The following is a 21,841-nucleotide window of genomic DNA, read 5'->3' as shown; positions in this document are numbered from 1 at the left end:
GGATCAGTAACTTGGCTGCAGCTGCTTGGAACACTAATGGGCCATATGGCAGCTTCTGTGACACTTGTTTCAAAAGACTAAAAGGAGCTGAGACATCATTGTATGATGTAATGAAAGCTATGGCTTTGCAACACATACTATACTATTCAGTTGCATAATTGTGTTGAACTTTTGAAAAAGTTAAAATTAAAAGTAAAATTTTGTTTTACATGATAGTTTTGTTTGGAATATGTACTGTACTCATCAATCAAAATAATCAATAGTTTTGCTTCAACCGACAAACTGTACCAAGCACAATGAAAAATATCCTAAAGCAAGGCCTAATTGAAGATTTTCTTTTTCACTTATTTACATCCTTTATTAAATCCAAAGAATAAGCTATTTATAGTGACATTTTTTATTACCGTTTGCAGCGAAAAATGACACTCACAGACAGTTTGACCTAAAGGCCTTTGCAGTTTGTTGAGCAGACTGGCGGGTGTTTTATTGCACTGAGGCTCAGTCTGCCACAACAAAACACTTGTGTAAAGGAGGAGACCATGCTGCCATATGCTCGTGTGACTTTGTGTGTGTGAGAGAGTGTGTGTGTGTGTGTGTGTGTGTGGGTGTGTGTGCTGTATGTGTCTTTACACATTTCAACTAAAGGCACAGTCATGCAGAAAACAGCACAGCAAAGATCGGTTTCCGGAGCCCCCGCTTTATGTGCACAGGGTCCATTGTGCTCTGAGATCTGATTGGTTAATTAATGATGCTATTTATATAAGCAGCGGGCCAGCCCCCTCGTCTTTGTCCGGCCCCACATAGACTCACCCATCCGGTAACCTGAGACCAATATGCACACACACATCACACATCCACACATCCAACCATGCATATGGATGATTGTTTGACCTTTGTTAAGCCTGAGAGTGAAAGTTCTTGATTGCTTGTTCACACACACACACACACACACACACACACACACACACACACACACACACACACACACACACACACACACACACACACACACACACACACACACACACACACACACACACACACACACACACACACCATGACCAGCACTTGCCTAAAAAGAAGCCATAGTCATATGTCCTAAATACTGTGAAAATTAATCAATACTGTGACAATTAAAACCATACGAGGGGATTCAATTGACAAAAATGTCCAATTGAAAAAGTAATCTCTTACCAGGCGACGCAAATGATGGAAGGCACCTTTAATAGCAAGCTTTAAAGCCATTCATGCGTTTTTGTTCATTTACACTCAAATCACTCAAAGTGCTGATTTTCCTTGCTTGTGTTCTTATATTGTCTGTTGTTTTAAAACGCTCATTGGGAGATAGCTAAAACAAAAGCTGGAACATTGTATGATTACATTAGTTTCTGTGACTGCATTAAACAGACATTTCTAAGCTTTATTTAAACAGATATAATCTCATTGAGAAAAAGGGTCTCATTCTCAAGAGAGACCTAAGACTTACTCTGTGTGTGGCTTCCCTCTGCGGGCCCTGTTACCATGCCCCAGAGTGGTACTTGGATAAACTGTATTGTCTCTGAGGTCCATTAATGCTGGATGTTGAACCATTTCCTCAAGCGTGACTGATTAGCTTTGACGGCAGGACATTACTTTATTTCCGTGACTGAGATAGCATACTAATCTCACGTGATAATGTCAACTCCCCTCCTCTAGTGGTAACTACATTAGCAGCAGGTCCCTCTCGCATAAAGTCAAACATTTAATTACAGAGTGAATAAAGTGCAGCTGGATTAAGGTGTTAACGCAATGCAAACAGAGCTGCATTAGTGAAAATAGCAGCTGTGCAAAATGAACTTCAGACCGACACTTTTGAGGGAAACATGTCGTAAAATCTGGGACATATTTAGTGGAATCACATGAAGGTAAGGGCTGAGAGTTGAAAAAACAAAAAAAAAAAAAACCAGTAGCTAAATAGCTTAAGACCTGAAGTGTCATACATCATTTAACATGTTTAAAGACCTCTGTGTTTCTCGCATAACTTTTTCCCCTCGTGTTCCCGCTGAGTGTATTTTCATATTTAGCTGTGTTTGTCTTGGCAGCTTGGAAGGAAATTTAGAAGAAATAAGCAGAAGATCTCCGGATCATGTGGGTTTCCATTTGGACCATTTGCTGCCAGCTTTGTTTAAATGTATCTCCTGTGTGCGTGTGTGTATGTGTGCTACTGAATGCGTATGCATCAGTGTGTATGTGAATTACACAGCGGAGGGTGGACAGTGTGTTGGCAGCAGTCATACCCCAATTATGCTGCTCACAGTGCAACCTCCTCACCTCTCTTCCTGTGAAGTGTGAAGCACTGGGATAAGTGTGCCTCTTGTTGAGGAAAAGCAGGCCAACTCTTCACAAACATGTTTCCACTCAAACTCCATCACAAACATAAAAACGTAGATATGGAAGAGGGTGGATAAAATATTAGTACCTAAACGTCTTATGGCCTGTCCACTTCCTTTCCACAGATTTATCATGAAGCTCTTCCTGTTGACTGTGGCAGTGCTGCTCCTGGTGGTGGCAGAGAGCACTGCAGACAGAGTCCTGTCCAGAAGGACCAAGAGGGAGCTGGCCAGTCCGCTCCACGTTGGCGGCATCAGGGACCCGTTTGGCTCCTACTGCGAGAGGAGAGGAGGCTGCTGCCCGGGCAGAGACGACCTGTGCACCGTGCCCTACCTGGACACCATCTGCTACTGCGACCTGTTCTGCAACCGCACCGTCTCTGACTGCTGCCCTGACTTCTGGGGTCACTGTCTGGGCATAGAACCACCCTTCATAGGTGAGTAAAAAGGCCGCACGGACACGGGCATGGATGTGTAGTTGTGTGTTTGTGTGTGTGCGTCAGCGAGTTTTGTCGTAAGTGGTTCAGCTCAGTCAGAGAGCAGCATGGAACTCCACCAAGAGACACCAGAACATGAATGACATTGACATACCTGTCTACTTTTAGACTCACAAGAAAGAAACAAACTTAAAATAAGGAACTTTAGGAAAATGATTGGACTGCGTAGGGGAGCTGAACATTATATATGTCTGCATCATAAGAAAGTAGTGAAAATATAGCCACTCTCAGGCCCATGAAAAATAAAGCCCTGATACATACATCTCTGAAGGTAAGCCAAAATAAGAAATTGCACCAGCTTCCACTGATAATTTCTGTACAGTCCCTATTGTAGATAAGTTACATTTGAAGTCATTCTCTCAAACTATCTTGCTATTTGGTGCGCTACATTTGGACTCCCCACACAGATGTTGTAGTCTAGTACCCTCTCAAGGCAGAGGTGTAAAATGTGCCAGCGACAGCATGGGCCTACCTGAGAACAGAGCAGGAAACAGTAGGTTTCTTATTAACCCAGACAGAGGGAGGGCTGGAGGGGCGGATGGAGGGATGAATGGAGGTCAGAAGAAAGAATGTGGGCTATGCAGGAGGGAGGGAAAGAAAGACAACGGGTGCAGGAATGGAAGGCGGAGAGGTCGGCACAGGTATGTGTTCCCTGGACGATAAGGTAGTGGGATCACGAGGCAGGACACAAACAGTAAAGCGTGTTAAGAGCGTGCACACGCACATACAAATGGCAGCCTGGAGGAATGCTTTGGTGCTTCAAAAGGAAGGAAGTGACAGATTCTCACAATAGGTCCTTATTTGTAATGGCTGCACTGAAAGTCAAAGATTGTAGTTCATAACTCAATATTCAGTTATACAGATGGACTTTTCTCATTATGTCATCAAAGTCAGTGTATTCTTTTCTCATATTGGCTCTAAAGACAGAAATTGTGCATGTTTCCATTGTGCTATATAAAAAGTGTCACAACAGCCCCCATTAATCTTTCTTTGTCAGTGTGTGATAGCCTGGGCCAGACAGCTGTGATGGATAAGATTGGTATCAGAGGGCCGCAGTCATAAATCACACTATCAGCTCTGGGCCTCACACCAAAGGAAAGGCAACCTGCTCATGCTGTAAATTCTCAGCCAGCTCATGCCCTAAATTCCACGTGCAATTCAAACTGACGGCACATTTCGCGGTAAATCAGCCTGAAGATAATCTTTGTTGTGAACCTGTCGCCAAGTCAATGTAGCTCTCCCAATCTGTAAGTGAGCAGGGCTCAGCCCTCAAGTGTGACAAGTCAATTTCACTCATAAGGAATGCTAATGCTATGTCACCGCTAAATCATTTTTATTTGTTTGGGACTATGCTGAGTAGATGTTACCTCACCATTGCAGCTCATAAATGTTGAAACAATTTTTTGACACTTCTAATGATGGGTGTAATGGGCGGGCCCTTGCTAGAGGTGGCACACTGGAGTGTAAGCTGGTTAAAACATGACGAGGTCCCAGGAACCCTGGGAAGGCAGGAAAGAAGTGAACACCACATTCCTACACAGGATTACTGAAGCTCAGAGCTCCTTAGACCTCACATATTCTGCGTCTCTCTCTCTCTCTCACACACACACACACACACACACACACACACACACACACACACACACACACACACACACACACACAAAAAAAACACACCATGGGCTGTACTGTTAACACCTTTTTTATTGTGGTTTCAAGTGAAGAAACTTTGCCAGTGTGATTGTATTTTATTAAGTGTGCGTGCTCTATATGAAGCATCTCTTTCTCATGTGTCTCTGTAGTCGAGGCGGTGCCTTGAGATTAATGGTAGGACCATTTCTGTTTAGCCACATCGAACCCAGATATACTGTATTTAGTTGTCCCTCTTTGTCTCCTCTCAGGCACCTGCGACAGAAATGGACACAGGTTCTTTACAGGGCAAACATACAGAGAGAACTGCAATTTATGGTAAGTAAAACCCTCTTTTCTTCCCATGGCTTCCTTTTAACCTCTTAAATCCTGGGCTTTCCCTCAAACTATCCCATTAAAGTTTGAAAAACATGTTCCCCCCTCCCTTCATGTTTATGCTCCTTATCCCCTTGTTCTGACACTTTACATGAACTGTAAGATGCTTACACCGAGTGGAATATTCAAGCTCAAATTGCCATTATGGATTTGGCAGACACAAAAAAAAAAAAAATCCAAAATTGTCTCTTTCAAATGTCACCGTGACGTAAAGTAACTCTGGCATCGGGATTGTGCTGGAATTAATCAGCTTTTGAGAAGTAGCTGCACCCATAACAAGCCTCTTGTTGATTTTCCCATCTAGTACTAGTAGCAATGTTGTGTGGTGGACCACCCGTCCACATATCCCTTACTTAGTAACGTAGCACATTTAATCACATGTTACAATGATTTCCCATTGAGCATCTTCTTGTGATGTAAATAAAAAACCCCTCTCCTCAACGCCCAAAAATGAGGCCCAAAGTTGTAATACAAAGCTTGTATAGTCTGTCTTTGACCCCACATGGAAAACATTTCCCTGACACTGTTGCATAATATTTATAAGTTCAGTGGCTTGAAGGACAGATTCACAAACAGCTCTTAACTTCTTAACCCTGACATGAGGTCAAGAGTTACTAAAAACAGTATGTTAGATGAGCTCTCAATGACTGCACTGCAAAGTGTTATTTTGATCTATTTGGCAACAGAGTCCAAGTGGCTGTTGTCATTTTCTTTTGCATGATATTGACGGCAGCCCTGAGAGGGTAAGCATTTCTTAACTGACTGGAGGAAGGAGACCCAGGGGGTTGAGTGAGTGAAGGCAGAAGGAGAAAGGGAAGGGAAGTAGAATTCCTCACCTGTGCTTCGCTGTGGTTTCGCACAGCTGTGTCATTTTATGTTCGCCAAAGACTCTGTATGCATGTGTGAACATACACACTTGCACTTAAATGTTGATTCAACACCTATTTGTACATTTGTATTATATATTATTCTCATGCTACAGGAACACAGTGTGACTGTTTGTTGTGACACATCTTACCCGAACCATGCTGACCCCTGCTGATATCCATATCCTCTGCTTTAAGCCGGCTTGACTCCAGTAGCTGTGCTGTGTCAATCCGTCAGGCCTTACGTATGACGTTTATCAAGGCAGCTCAATTAGGTTTGTCCAAGAGGCGAGGGTGGAAATTGATGAATGGCAGGGGCTGGCGTCCTCTTGTTGATGAAAGACTTAAGGAGGTTGAGCAAACACAAGCAGCCTCAAGTGTTCCCAGTCACCAGAAAACAGCATTTGTGTGCTAAACTCCCCCTTTCACAAGCAAACAAAAGGGTCTTATACACAAACGCTCTCACACGTGCTTGCTAAGGCAATGCACATTGATGCTTGAAAAGTTGCACTGCGCGGCTTTGGCGCAGAGGGACGCACACACTCCTTTTTCCTACTCCCACACTCGGCACATAATTAATTTCCCGAATGTGCGCAGGCCTACTCCCGGCCCTCAGAATGCAGGGGCTGCAGGGTGGAGTTGACATGCTGCTCTCCCTCTTTTCCCTCCATAGCCCCTCATTAGCAAAGACCAGGCCCCCGTGCACTCTTATCTAACCTCCTCCATGTCTTTGACTAACCACCGAGCAGCACCCAGGCCAAAAGAGGAATCTTTGTCAAACAGCCAAATATCACAGATGTAGTCCATACAAATCTAATCTTTGACATCCGCATCCCAATCTGCATAATCTTTTATACAGTATGTTTATTATAGATTAAAAAATAACTCCTAAGTAGATAGTGTCAGTGTTAGACATCATATAAACACAGCACAGTCTGACTGAGCATGAAGTAATGTGTTTATGTTTACTGTTGTGTGTGTGACGTGTGTGTGTGTGTGTGTGTGTAAAGATGCACCATGATACGTGTGGCATTCTTTTGTCACGTTAATGGGGTCTCCCGCCGAGGGCCTTTTCCTCCCTGAGCTGTTGGCATCCTGATAACCCTTTATCCGCTCCAAATGAAGTGAAACGTGGCGCCTTCTGCTCTCACCCACAGTCCCACATGGCCCCGAAAGGACCCACTATCTCTTGTCTTGCTTGTGCTTCAGCTTGGGCATCAGCCACAGTGCCAGCTTGGATGTCCTAAATTGAGATGTATGGTTTCTCAGATCAGAAAACACACAAACGAGGCTTTGTTCCCACTGAGCCGAGATACACAGATAAGAGATACACGCAGGTGTGTGTGTATTTGTACGTGTCTGTACGAACTGGGGCATCTATCTCTCATAGTGAGTGTGATGAAGAATGTGAAATATTGCTTCCCGCTGGTCATGCAGCCATCGAATTTCAGTCACACAAGTCTATCATTACGTCTGTCCCTGCCTGTGTGTGTGTGTGTGTGTGTGTGTGTGTGTGTGTGTGTGTGTGTGTGTGTGTGTGTGAGTGTGAGTGTGTATCCAGAACTATTGCTGTGTGAATTTATTGGTGTTTTTGAGCCACTGGCACTGAGCTGCATGCATGTTTTACTGCCAAAGAGAGGGAGATGTGAAAGGTCATGTCTTGTCTCTTTCCTCCAATGAAAGCATTCTGATGGTCCCCTGTGGGTGGCTGAGCAGACAGTCACGCTGAAACTCTGCCAGTGTGTGTGTGTGTGTGTGTGTGTGTGTGTGTGTGTGTGTGTGTGTGTGTGTGTGTGTGTGTGTGTGTGTGTGTGTGTGTGTGTGTGTGTGTGTGCGTGTGCGCGTGTGTGCACTTGCACATTGCATTCTCAGAGACCCAGCAGGGAGGAGTGCAGCTTGAGAGGTGGTAAACAATGTAAACTTCACTGGGACTAAAGGGGAATTTGGCCATCGCATGACTGTGTGTTTGTGTACGATGATCCTCTTGGGCACCTTCCCCTCACTGTAAACATGATGTGTAGTGTACAGGAGACTTTGGGGTTGGATGTCTATACATGCTTGTGTGGGAAACACCCCGCGTTCTTTCTTTCCTGCAAACACAACCGTTTATTATGATATCCCCAAAACGTCCGCTGACCCTGTAGATGTTATACACCGTAATTTGTCGCGGCTTAAGTACATTTATTTAACCAGGTCGTCTTGGAGAGGGGAACCGAGAACAAAAACATTCACAGTAAGACAACTAAAGAAACCAAGAACACACCAATAAAGCCTTCAAATCTCCAAAGGGGGCATAAAATAATCTACCTTGAGACACAATAAGTCTAGTCTAGCCAAGACTGGTGTACTGTGTACATAAGGAGACTTATGAATTGACTCATATAGGTTTAACTATGCAAGGCTGTTTGGAAGCTTTGACAGTAGCGTAAGATGGTTATAGTGTCAAAGAGTTAAATCATTAACTTTGAGTATCAGCGGACGGGGAAGTGAAGTTATGTGAATCTTATCAGTGCCAATGACTCATCTTTGTGAGAGTAAGCTTTGTGTCTGGCATGACACCGTCAAGTATTGACATACAGGTTCTTTATTGAAGCATTTTCATTTTACACAGGAAAGTGTTTTCCTTCTTATGTTTACTCCACTACATTTATTTTGCCATGGTCATTGAAATTACTTGATGATTTTTAAGTTATTGATCTTGATGCTTTTCCCCCTTCCTGCTCTGGCCACACACACACACACACACACACACACACACACACACACACACACACACACACACACACACACACAAAGTACACACACACACACAAAGTACACACACACACACACACACACACAAAGTACACACACACAAAGTACACACACACAAAGTACACAATGCAAGTTATTTTTGAGAACCCTCAACGTAAACATCATCGTCATCATTAATATCCTGTTCTCTTATCTATTCCATCATCTTCTAGGCTTTTTCTGTCTTTCTGCTTCCCCGTGGCTAAAAATGGATGTTTGCTCTGCAGCCTTAAAAGGCTGAATGTTTCCTATAAACCTCTCCCTCCATTCCTCTACCCCCCTCAATTTTCCAGTCGAGTTACTGACGTTCTCTCAATTCATTTCTTATTTGGTAATTCCGCCGAGCTTTGGTTGCCTGTTTGCCTATGTCTCGGATGGTCTTTCTATTTTAGTTGTTGACCTAAGCAAAACGATTTCAAGCGATTACAGCCTTTGATGCCTTTTAATGTTCCCCTTTCTGTAGTACATGTGGGACCACGGGACGCTGGGAGTGTGAGCAGAACGCCTGTCTGATGGAGCCTGACATGATCCAGTCAGTCAACAGAGGGAACTATGGGTAAAAAACAAACTCAGGCTCACATGAACGCACATACTTGGATGGTCTCTGATGTTCTACAACAATAACTGTATTAAACATGGTTACAGAACACGTTTTCTCTTTTTTTTCTTTCAGATGGAAGGCAGGAAACTACAGTCAGCTGTACGGCATGACTCTAGATGAGGGCATGCGGTACCGCCTGGGCACACAGAGGCCTTCCAAGACTATTATGAACATGAATGAAATGCAGGTATAAAGCAGTCTTCACCCTCAAAAATGATTTTAGTCAATTGTTGCTAGTGGGTGTTTACTAAGAGAGTTACATACAAAGTGTCATATTTATCACATAAAGTGTATCTACTGTACCTACTGAAGCTGTTATGGCTTCATGTTTGTTATAGCACATCCCACACTTCTCCAATATGGACTAATTGAATTAACTATGAGTTGAATCTATATAATTAATGTGAGTGTGTGACACATAGGGCAGGGATGATTTGCGATATGCAAGGTTTCAAAACCTATTGCAATGAGCCAAGGGGCCGTGATCAAACCGTCATCCACCTAATTACGGTGGCTTGTCGGTATGCGATGGCGTTTCCGTCTGCTTAACTTCAGCCTACTCTGGTCTGCTCCAGTCTTTGTTTAGACTTTACCCAGACAGATTACATAAGAATGAGGAGATGGAGGAGTTGGAGGCTGTCTGCAGAATTAAAAAAAACTCCTTACCAGTGTACACCTTCCTACCCGCCTCCATCCATCCTGTGTTTACCTCTCCCAGCATTCCACAACTTCTTCTACCAAAAAAAAAAAAAAACCCTCATAACTCCCCCTCCTCCTTCCGCAGTCAGCGTGTCCCTACCTGTGCCAGGAACCAGATCAAAGCCTTTTTAGCCCATTCATAAATCTCCCCTCTTTCTCTTTCCCCTTTCCTGTCTGCTCTCGGTCACCTGTGTTATTGATGAAAAATTGAGAATTCATTAACTAATTCATCACACACAACACCTGCTTGCTTCTTGTAGCCATTTCTCTTCTTTGGTTAAAACCCTTTAGGTCAGGTGTTTCAGGTATTTCTGTGTACTTTTTGGACTCTGACCTCCTGCTTCTGACCACCAGCGCATTCCTCAGTTATGTATCAGGTAGCCATTTGTGTTCTGAATACCTCACCGTTAACCAGAGGAATGCAGCGCAGGCAGCCTGGCTGAGAGATAGGGAGGGAGAGAGAGAGAGCGAGAGAGGGAGAGAGAGAGAGAGAGAAAGAGAGAGAGAGAGAGAGAGAGAGAGAGAGAGAGATCAGTTGTGCAGAATTGTGTTCTCTGTTATCACACATCACTGGCAGTTTAGGAGTGCATCCAACCCTGGAGTGAATGCTAATGGATCCTATGTGTTTGGCATGTGGGAATCACCTGCGAGTGAAAATGCGCTCTCTGGAAAATATTTTCACACTTATCAAATACTTATCATTAATATGGATTTATAACGGTGGTAATATTGGTAACCTAAACACAGATGAATGCCTTCTTGAAAGCTGGGAGTTCAGTCGGTTCAAATGACACATTGGATTTACACTGATGTACCCAGACGGCCTTATGGTTCCTTGGAGAGGACCTGGATCAAAGGCTCCAGTCTGTTCTGTACAGCGCCATAGATAGACACTGGGCCAGATGGTCCTAATCGCCCGTGAATAATTCCCCAAACATTTTTACCCTGTACTATATGTTGGCTGTCTAACTCTATTTTATTTCAAATCCTTCTTTAAAGGCTTTCCACTTGAGGTAATTATTGTTTTTACTGAAACAAATATGTATCCTGTTTCAGTAAAGGAGGCTATGTGAGAGTGTAACACGAGCCCTATTGACTTGATTGTAAGAGGCCTGTAATAACGGTCCCTCTCTCTTTTTTTTCTCATTGACAGATGAACATGGATCCTCAGAATGACCGTTTGCCCTCCTACTTCAACTCAACAGAGAAGTGGCCGGGAAAGATCCATGAGCCCCTGGACCAGGGCAACTGTGCCGCATCCTGGGCCTTCTCCACTGCAGGTATATAGGACAGGAACAGAGTGAATCTTGGGATATTATAATAAAAGATTAAAGGAATGTCTGAAAATATAAAAACACATTTAGCTATAACTGAAGACACAAAACAGAAACATTTTAGAAGTGAAAGTCATGTTGTACTTCTGCCTGTCCTCTTCTGAAGCTGTGGCATCGGACAGAATCTCCATCCAGTCAATGGGTCACATGACTCCTCAGCTGTCCCCCCAAAATCTGATCTCCTGCGACACGCGCAACCAGGGAGGCTGTGCCGGGGGACGCATCGATGGAGCCTGGTGGTACCTCCGCCGTAGAGGGTGAAGACTTCATTTTAAACAAACAATATAGAAAGACTGAAAAAAAATTGGCCTACTTTCTAAAGATTTCACACATCTTTCCATCACTTCTTCTCACAGAGTGGTGACAGAAGAATGCTATCCATACCAGCCCACAAAGGAAACACCGGTGGAGACGGGCCGCTGTATGATGCAGAGCCGCTCCATTGGCCGGGGGAAGAGACAGGCCACACAGCGCTGCCCCAACTCACACAACTACCAGAACGACATCTACCAGTCCACGCCACCGTACAGGCTCTCATCCAACGTAAGCAGCAATAAACATTATATACATAAAACAGTGGTATATGATACACAAATGCAGGCATGTACATCTCTCCTCTCCTAACATTGGGTCTACACCCACACATCACAACACGTTCTTAGAGCACTGGTAAACTTTTAGCTTTCATGAGCTCACTCTACATTTTTTGGGACTTCTTCGTGCTACACCAGACTATATCCTCTGTCACATGTTTATTACAGTATGTGTTTTTGAACACTTGCCTCATGCGTACTTGACTCCCCTGTGAATGAACATGGGAATGTACAGGATTAGGTGCTCGAGAGCTCTCCTCACGGAAGCAATGAAGGGCATGAAGTTCTATTATGTACTTTCCACGTTTGCCAACGTTGATGTTCCGGGCAGTTGAATTCAGAGATAACTGAAGTAACTTATTCTGTTTATAGTTAGATCACAATATAGTTTGTCTCACAATATATTGGGTATACAGGCCAGAGAGTGAATTATACAAATGTACAGACTGCGGTTAGGATACAGTAAAACATATCGACTATCATTCCGATATTTATCAGGTATTTGATTTAAGTGTTTAGATCTAATATCAAGTTACTGGACTCCTTCTAAATCTTCATTTATTCATTCTTAGCCACACGAGTCGAAAATATTTAAAAATTTAAAAAAAGCTGGATGATCTAAATTGAAAGATATTGTCTTCAAATAGACTCATGCCTTTCCTAATTAGCGCCAGGTATCGAATGACTTTCACTAAAACTGTTTCCAGAAGCTGGCTCCTCACACAGCTCCATCAATTCAAAGTCACCCACTGAGCTGAGGTTTTATCAGCTAGCATCCATCTTTGCTAAATGACGTCTAATGCCTCTCAAAGTCGTTACCGCCTGTTGTTTCTGTCTACCGATGGCCTGAAGTCAATAAACAAGGCATTAAGCCCAGGGGCCCCTGCTGGACTCAATCTTGTTATCTGACTTTTAACTTTGAGAGGGGGATTTTGTTTTCATCCTCTCCATTTCACTGACATGTAATGATCTTTCTGTCCGTCTCTCTCTCTCTTTTTTTCTTCTCCTCTGCCTATAAATTGATCCTTCAATCGTCCCTCTCAGGAAAAGGAGATCATGAAGGAGATCATGGATAATGGCCCGGTGCAAGGTAGAGCAAATTTCTTTAATCATATTTTGAGTGTAAACATTTTCTCCAGAGTGAGTGTTATGTATTTCTTTGTAAAGGAAAACACTCCCGAGGGGCACATAAATAAACAGGCGCACCATGAAGCCTCGTGTTAGGTATCCGACCTTGGATGATGTCAAGTTTGACCTTGTCATGCAGATGGTTTTGCCCTGGGTTTCAACTGTGACCCCCAGTCACCTGGTCAAAAATGATGGGCCATTATGTCAGTGTAGTTGAACTGACCTTTCTTTACCAGGTCGCCTCACTGTCTGGCGTCCATCTGGACCAATGTCAAGTACTCTTGACTAGAGGAGTCGTGTGTGTGTGTGTGTGTGTGTGTGTGTGTGTGTGCGTGTGCATTTGTGCACTCTCCAGTTTTGTCCACAAGCACAGAGCATTGTGTGTGTGAGAGAGAGAGGGATTCTATATGAGCCTTGCCAGCTTCCCGTTTTATTGTTTAGAAGTCCGGGAACACTTTTGGTCTTCACGTTACTGTAAGTTTCTCTTTAGGTTATGCTTTCGAGTGCTTTCAAGTTTCAGTTTACACACACACTAGAGGTGTGTGTATACTGGCATATTATGTGTCAATGTTAGTTGTTTATGAGTTCCACACACTGTTCTGTCCACTCTCTCTCTCTCTCTCTCTCTCTCTCTCTCTCTCTCTCTCTCTCTCTCTCTCTCTCTCTCTCTCTCTCTCTCTCTCTCTCTCTCATAAACATACAGCTGCCCTGTCTGATGTCTGGGTGTGTGTAATTGTTTTTGTTTGTTTGAAGGAATAAGGAAATTACTTTTAGATTAATCAATGTTTGAATAAGATTTTTATCTTTCCCTTTCATAATTGATTAAAAGAATATTATATCATCGTGTGTGTGTGTGTGTGTGTGTGTGCGTGTGTGTGTGTGGTTGTGACTTTCTATTAGCCTGTGCCAGCTTCCCTTTTTATTGTTTAGCAGTCTAGGAAAACGTTTTTTCTTTATTGTAAGTTTCTTTGTTAACCCTTTACCTAAGTTTCACTTTGACACAAAAGCAACAAGGTGGGTGTGTGTGTGTGTGTACTGGCACATTATGTATGAGTCATTGTGAGTTGTTGATGGGGGTCCACACTCCTCCTAGCTGTCCTGTCTGAGGTCTGGGTGTGTAATTTAGGGGGGAAATTGGAATTTGTTTAAAGAAGTAAGGTAATTACTTTTAGATTAAACAATGTTTGAATAATAGTTGTATCTTCCCTTCCTTAATTTATTAAAATAATATTGTATCATTGTGTGTGTTATTGTTTGTGCATGTGTTTGTTTTTTTGTGTGTGTGTGTGTATCTAACATCCGCCTCATAACTCTCCCTGCTTTTTGGTCCTTGCAGCTATTATGGAGGTCCACGAGGATTTCTTTGTTTATAAGAATGGGATCTACAAACACACTGACGTCAGCTTCACCAAACCTCCACAATACCGCAAACATGGAACACACTCTGTCAGGATCACCGGGTAAGTTAACATTAACAATGCAACACATTTATTATCAAGCCCAACAACAGCCCAGTAGTCATAGCATTGCCCTAAGTAGAAGTTTTGCTCTTTGGACAAACCTGATTAGAATCAACAGAAACACACGGCCATGCTGGGGTTTTATGCCTTTTGAAAACAAAAGCTTTTGTTCAGTTGTGTAACACAGACTTGAACTGAATGGGGGGTCTGCTTTCACTGTTGCTACATGCTCAACAGGAGCCATATCAACAGAGGAAGTGTTCATTAGGAATGAATCAGGTCTGAATTGAGTAGCTGCTGGTATTATCAAAGTGTGTGTTTGCACACGGCCGAGAGAGTATGTGTGAACAAGCCCAGCATACCGCTCAGTCTATTGCCCTTTTTTTTAAGACACACCTTGGCTCCACTCCTCTGTCTGCCCCCAGACAAGCCCCCCTCCCCCTCCTCCTTTCTCTAGTAACTGTGGCCACCACAAATATGCAGGAGGGCAGACGGCTGACACACCTGGTTCACCTGCCCCCACCCTCTGTCTCTGGTTATTCTCACACACTTCTTCTCGCTTTGCGCTGTGTCTCCATCATCGCTCTCCGGCTGCTAATCTGGCTCACTGACCTCCCCTCTTCCTCTCCATTCTTCTCCTCTCCTACATCCGAGCCAAAACACTCCTTTTCATCATTTTGGATAGACAGGTAGCAGTTTGCTGCTGTTTTAATGTGTGTGTTTTTTAGGGCAGTGGGAGGCCAGGAGGGGTTTGACCTGTAAAAAAAAATCACAAAAACATCTTTTTCACTTGTAAATACTTAACAGGAGGACTCTTCTTTGCGAGTCACACCAGCTGGTTTTGAAGAGTGCCTGTGGTTACAATGATATGTTGCCACCGGTCTCACTTTCCAAAATAGAAAAAATTAGCAGCTCCCTCATAATGGGTCCATAATAGGGGGGTTTAGGAATGTGTGTTTGTGAGCATATTACTGTACCATAGTATCTTGAAATTGAGCTTGTCCCTGACTTGAACACGAGTAAAAACAACTACAGACAGGGGATCTCAGTGCTTTGATAAAAGCCCCTCTTCTTTTATCAGATTGGCCTTCGATGCAGACAAAACATAACCTTTCATGTCCCCATTACCGTGCACGCGTTTCGTGTACACGTATATTTCACCCAACATTTCACCTCATCATATGGCGTGTATAGACATGTGTGCGATAAACACTTGAGCCCTCAGCCTCCAACCTGTACTTTAAGCGTTTAAATCACATACTTCACAAGAACATTCTGAAATGTTTTCATGGAAAACCGTGGATGCAAACATTTCTTCACTATGCTCAAGTAAGGATCGCAACTCTGTGGACTGTAATTATTACATCTCTCCTGCCTCAGTTTGTCAGTAAACTGTGGAGGAATGCAGGTTGCGAGGTCATTCTGAGGATTCCCAGTTTTCCTGAATTCCTTCTTCTGCATCTGCACTCCCCGGGCAGATGTATGTGGATGTACCAGCGACATGGATTTAGGGACGGATGAGGTAAAGAGCGCGGGGGAGTTTTGGAGGTTTTTGTTTTGAGCTCTAACCTGTCAGCCACTGGCATCACTTTGTTTACACAGGCCAAATCCCATAGTGATGCGTCCCTTTAAGCCCAGTGCCTGGGAAAGTTTGTGGAAAGAGCATTGAGGTCCACTGTTCTGGAAAGGGCATTGTCTGGGCCGTTGATCCTGACTGCAGCAGACAGAGAGAGAGAGGGGGGAAAATCCACGGCAGTGGAGGTCAGGGGTGCGCTGATGGGCGTTGAGGGAAGGGCGGGGCACATGGGCACAGAGGTATGCCCATCATTGTCCCACAGTGAGCCAGTGAGCTGATTGGAGGCCTGATAAGAGATCAGCAGTGGTCCGACTCTGTCTGGCTCTGTCCGTACCAATAAATATGCAGGCGGGCAGGCATGCATATGGGATCACACACACACACACACACACACATGCACACGCACGTGCACACACACACGCACACACACACACACACACACACACACACACACACACACACACACACACACACACACACACACACATGCAGGTGTCTATAGACCTTGCTCTGAAACACAAATCCCATCACTCCGGTCTGTTTCGGAATTGTCGTCGCCATCCGTTGTTTACACAGCTGTTTTTGTTGTGTCTGCTTCTCCTCAATGTCACATCTTATTAGGTCAGGTCAGGGAAAGACTGCGCTAATAAAGTCACTCGCTGATAGAAGGTTGGCATTATCTCTTGGTGTTGTGGTGGCGGGCTACTGTGTTGGCAGAGTCCGACACCAGCCGCTCTATTTCCCAGCATTCCTCTCCCTTAAAAAAGATAACAAGCGATTGGCTACCGGGAGTCTCTTGGGAAACGAAAAAAGGCCTGCGGCGCAAAAACAGGATGGGAATTGGCTTCGGGAGAGAATGTTTTTATCATGACAAGGAAAAAACGTTGGGCGTCTAAAACATTGACGTGAGCTAAACTAAGAGCACAAGGCATGATGGGAATTTATGGGCCTTTGCCAAGGGTTTCCTGAGAACAAAGCTGCTGGAGATGGGAAAGGTTAAAGATAGGCCTCTAAGTTCAGGTGGTGTGCACTTCCTCGTAACCTACCCTCTCCTTCCTGTCTCATGTCTGGAGTATGGAAATGGGCAGAGGAAAAGGGGAAATCCATGTTCTTTGGATTGGAATGATGTAGGAGTGCAACGAGGCGCTGTTCAGCCTTAAATATTCTGTTTTCAGGATGTTGTTAACAAGATGAAAGACCCCCCCCCCCGTACACACACACTTCAAAACTACTTATAACCCTTCCTGCTTCTTCAATGCCAAGCGTGTCCTAGGTCAACACATTCCTGAGAAGTGTTTACATCGGACATGTTTTGTTGGAATGCATCCATACTTAGATAAATAGCAGGGCAAGGGCATCTAAAAAATGCGCTGATTTGATGACTGTATTTAAGGACATTCTGTTTTCTTGTTTGGCTTTTCACTTTCATGCATTTTGAGTAACTATCATCTCTGCTTCCTGCTCCAGGTGGGGAGAGGAGAGAACCTTCGATGGGTCGTCAAGAAAATATTGGGTAGGTATTTTCAATACGCATTAAGTATTACATTAAAAAAAATGCCCAAATGAGCTCTTAATTGGCTACAATATGAATACACTTAGAGTTTTAAACTTTGTTTGACTCTCTGCTGTCTTTCTAATGTGCATGAATAACCACATTGAACCATAGAAACTCTATATGCTTTCTAAAATTAAATAAAAATCGGTCTCTTCTGAAGTAAGTTTGACGATTCTTCCTTTTTTTCAGATTGCTGCCAACTCTTGGGGGAAGAACTGGGGAGAGAACGGCTACTTCCGCATCGCTCGCGGGGACAATGAGTGTGAGATCGAAGCATTTGTGATTGGTGTGTGGGGCAGGATCACCATGGAGGACATGCACAATCATCATCACCACAAACGTCGCCGACACATTTAGAGACACAGGCCATGTTGAAAACACCCAGAGAGACCTTTCATTTGTAATCCCAACTCTACAGTATAGCTGGGTTTTTACCCCTGACGAGAACAAGACCACCAAGAGTCTCAGAGCTTCAACACATCCCTTTTTACCCACTGTGTGGCCAGGACAGCCACACAGTCAAACCCAGAGCGCCCCGGACCTTCACTTTTTATACCTTACTTCACCCTGAGAATCAATACAACTGTTCTTCTCCCCCCATCATCATTACCCTTTACCTTCACCACTCTCCCTGTTAACTCAAGGTTTATGGCACCAAAGAACAGAAAAACTCAACTAAAGCTAAAGCTCTCTTATGTTGCCTTACAATTAGCCACCTCAGGTTACCTACTGATCCAAAGACCACACATCCCAGAATCCTCAGCGTAAAATATCTGGTGAAACATGTTCATGTCAAAGTTGGGTGATGAAAGGAGGAGAAGCTCAATCTGATCTTTCTAATCTTCTTTTTGTGCTGCCTTGTCAACCTGAACCTTTAGTCTTTTTCTATCTTTTCAAAATGTAAAAATCCAGACAGACCCAGTTTCACAAGGGTAGCGCGTAAAAGAGGAAATCTGAGAGCGGGATTATCAGACATCAGAGCCTTTTCAGAGAGACACACCCAGCCCAACTGTGTAACATGATAATATATCATAGATGACCTTACTGACATTAACCTGTCAGCTATAGACGCACACAGCTCATTCCTTCAGTCTCAGACAGGACACTTGTTGTATAGAGTTAGTAGCTGTGGGCGATGGCCTTCCTCACACATTCCAGTAAAAAAAAAAAACGTAAATTTGACACAAATAGTAGGAGATTTGACGTAGAGTATAAGATTACAAAAACTCTGATTTGGGACTTCTGGAGGATATAAAGAGCGTCAGACCATGACCAGTCTTAAATCATTACTTGCCAAACCACTAGAGACGATTTAGGCAATTTCATAATAAAAAGTCTAAATAAAGACCTGTAGATAAGATTACACATGTATCATTTGGTCGTGGCTGCAGGTGAAATTAGATGTTTTCAATCACATTAAATAGAAAACATTGATCATATAAATAAAATATTAATCGAAGCCAGTCTTGACCCCACCGTCTCCTTTACCAAACGAGACACTGATGCATTTAGAAGTAAAAACGATTGTAATGCCTTAAAGAAACTGTTGTTTTGACCACTGCAAAAGTATTCCTGTATAGTAGTCTTAATCTGTGTACACTGTTACTATTTGAGCTAAAGATTTTTTTGTTGCAGTTATGTTTTTTTGAAGTTTTATTTTACTGCTTGTTTAAAGATGTTCTGTATAGTCACTCTCATCACTCAGTCGCTTTTCTGCTTGTGCTTCCACATAGCTAACTGTTTGACCACAGTGAGGAAAAAGGGAGGGGGGGCTATTGCTGCTTGATTCCAGTCTGTGCTTCAAGACTGCATAGTCTTTAGTTTAATGTATGTACTATGTAATACACATGTTAAGCCATTTGTGTAACTAACATTGAAACACCAGTTTCCACAGAAAACCACAAATCACATGGTTTCAGATGAGCTGTTTGGTCTCATGTCCTCTTATTTTATCATTGCTTTTGTTTTCTGTTTGAAAAACTGAACGTGTTCCAAGGTATTTTTTTGGTATGTGAAATCGTTGCAGGCTGATCAAGGGACTTTATGGCTCCTTCTGTATAACAGCCTCACTTGAAAAGGAAAGCACGGTATATAATTACTTAGTTACCTTAAATTACATCCCAATGTGCTTCAGCTGTAACTTCAAAAAGGTGCTTCAATTCCTATATCATCACCGTCTTGTGATCCTTAAGGTCCCTGCATTATCTCCTTCAGGCATGGATAGGCAGATAGTGATAAAAGCAAAGAGAAATGTCTGGATGGGAAGGCAATGTGCAATGCAGTGGAGATAGGTGAGCAATTATGACATGTTTCCCATGCTACTTATCCACTCTGTGCTTTCATTCTGAAGTGAGAGGGGGGCACAAGGGGGATAAGAAGAAATCTGCTAACGTTGGATGCACACCAGGGTTTACAATAAATCACAACAATGTGAAATCTTCTGTAATCTTATTTATCTTCTTTGTTCATCTGCTGTTTTACAGTAGCTCCTTTACAAGAGAAAAAGATCCATGGATGAAACCTAAGTTGCTAAATGTTTCTTGACCTACCTGTTGCATCAATGTGTGACGCGTGAGTTCCGTACATGGTGTTACAAACTGTATGAAAGTGTGTGTTGGTGGCCTGAGAAAAGCATAAGCAAATGACTGACCAAAGATGGAATCATTCTATTTACGTTCGGTAGAGACGTTCAATGTGAATTCGTTTTTCTCCCAGTACGTTGGATTACAAGGAACCACATTAAATGCCATGTTTTTAATAGTTATTTTCAGATGAAGGTTCCAATATAACTGCAAAAACCCAAATCTATTCCATGGAAATTGACCCTTATTCTCAGCAACAGTTTTCTCCAACTACAATAACAACTCCTCATAAAAAAACTCCCTTGACGCAGACATCCGCTCAGAAGTTGTGTATTTTATGTAAAATGAACCACTCCATATTCACTGATGTGTAGACTTTATTTATGACAAGATGTGTAAATTATATACTTTTATTCTTTATTTTTCTGTGCAATGTTGTATTATCTCTCCTATTGTCTCCTGTATTGTGTGCACTAAATGCAATATAGTGTTCACTTGTGCGGCACAATAAAGTCTTTCCAAAAACCACATGGTCCCTCTGTGAACACTTGCAACTTGAAATATCACAGTTTACGTCATTAAAGCTTTGAAACAGGGTGAGATGTTCAGTAAAGAACACCACTTATAATCCTGAGTGTGTCAGATGGTATAGGGAAGGTGTGTGTGATTTTTAGGAACATTATGGGATCAGTGAGCCACAATGGCAGAGACTGGGTGCAGAGAGTTCGGGGGAGGAGGGGGGGGGAGCTCCATGGGTACAAGGCCGGGATGGGATGAGGACAGTTTTTATAAGGTCCTGCTGTGTCAGCGTATACTCTTCCGTCACTGAGAGCAATAACTACGCCCATCAGTCAGTGGAAGAGCAGCCCAGAGAGTATGCATAACCCATTATAACTTTGCACATACGTATTAACGGTATAGGCTATATGAGCCACATGAAGCTAATAAGAATTGTAAATCGGATGAGATTGATTTCGGAATTAAGATGGACTCCATTAGCATTTACTCTAAATCTAGTATTATATAGTACATTTTTTGCCAGTGATTATTGGATTTATACAAAACAAGAAAAAAAAGTAATTTTTTATCCAATTGTTCAAGTTGTAACAGTTGTGTTTTTCTCCATTCATAGACTGTCTTGGATCTGGCTTGTGTACATTTGTGATGTCTTATGACACAATTCAGGCTTCACAAAGCTTTACAGTGTGAATAATGCTAATAAAAACCTTTTTTGATACAATCATAGATATAAAAAGAGTGTAGACACAGACAAACCTACATGTTACAACTGAACTCTGTCTCTCTGTCTTGCGTGTTTTCTTTTCACGTACATTTATTTCCTTTCTTTGATTATTCAATTGGAATCCATAAATCTACTAAATGTAATCTCACTCTCTCACCATCATTCACGTGTAAACCTATCGACCTCTCTTTACATATCTGTGTGTCCGTGTCCCACATGAACACCTGGGTGAACATCTGCCTCGGAGAGAGAGTGTTCTGACCTGGAGAGAGGACATCCCCCTGTTTGAAGTGAGAGAAATTGCAGGTCTGTAAAACGAGACATATTAAGCAAATTGTCACATATATCAACAGGCTCTTGTCAGTGAAAACTACCGGGTGTTTTCACTGGCACCATGTCAGTTCAATAGCAGGGTGAGCAGACCTGCTGTGCTTGGATGTGACCTTAACCTTGCATTCCTGCATTGAATAACTGACCTAAGAAATGTTTAAGTTTATGAGATTTGAGCAAACATACATTT

At 42.9% G+C, this 21,841-nt stretch overlaps 1 protein-coding gene across 1 annotated transcript in view; it reads left to right on the top strand.

Annotated features, from left to right (window-relative positions):
• tinagl1 (tubulointerstitial nephritis antigen-like 1) overlaps nucleotides 1–20,551 on the top strand; it is a 21,855-nt gene extending 1,304 nt beyond the window's left edge. Inside the window, exons 2-12 of the mRNA XM_080046119.1 lie at nucleotides 2,496–2,806; nucleotides 4,768–4,834; nucleotides 9,014–9,106; nucleotides 9,224–9,338; nucleotides 11,004–11,130; nucleotides 11,291–11,441; nucleotides 11,541–11,727; nucleotides 12,822–12,867; nucleotides 14,242–14,365; nucleotides 17,409–17,454; nucleotides 17,686–20,551. Of these exons, the coding sequence (XP_079902245.1) occupies nucleotides 2,503–2,806; nucleotides 4,768–4,834; nucleotides 9,014–9,106; nucleotides 9,224–9,338; nucleotides 11,004–11,130; nucleotides 11,291–11,441; nucleotides 11,541–11,727; nucleotides 12,822–12,867; nucleotides 14,242–14,365; nucleotides 17,409–17,454; nucleotides 17,686–17,853 (1,428 nt within the window). The 5' untranslated portion in view covers nucleotides 2,496–2,502 and the 3' untranslated portion in view covers nucleotides 17,854–20,551. The remainder of the gene's footprint in view (nucleotides 1–2,495; nucleotides 2,807–4,767; nucleotides 4,835–9,013; nucleotides 9,107–9,223; nucleotides 9,339–11,003; nucleotides 11,131–11,290; nucleotides 11,442–11,540; nucleotides 11,728–12,821; nucleotides 12,868–14,241; nucleotides 14,366–17,408; nucleotides 17,455–17,685) is intronic.
• Nucleotides 20,552–21,841: the final 1,290 nt, after the last annotated feature.

This window comes from Ammodytes marinus, assembly GCF_949987685.1.
Source record: "Ammodytes marinus genome assembly, chromosome: 17".
Taxonomy (NCBI): domain Eukaryota; kingdom Metazoa; phylum Chordata; class Actinopteri; order Uranoscopiformes; family Ammodytidae; genus Ammodytes; species Ammodytes marinus.
This window is presented reverse-complemented; position numbering and strand designations above follow the sequence as displayed.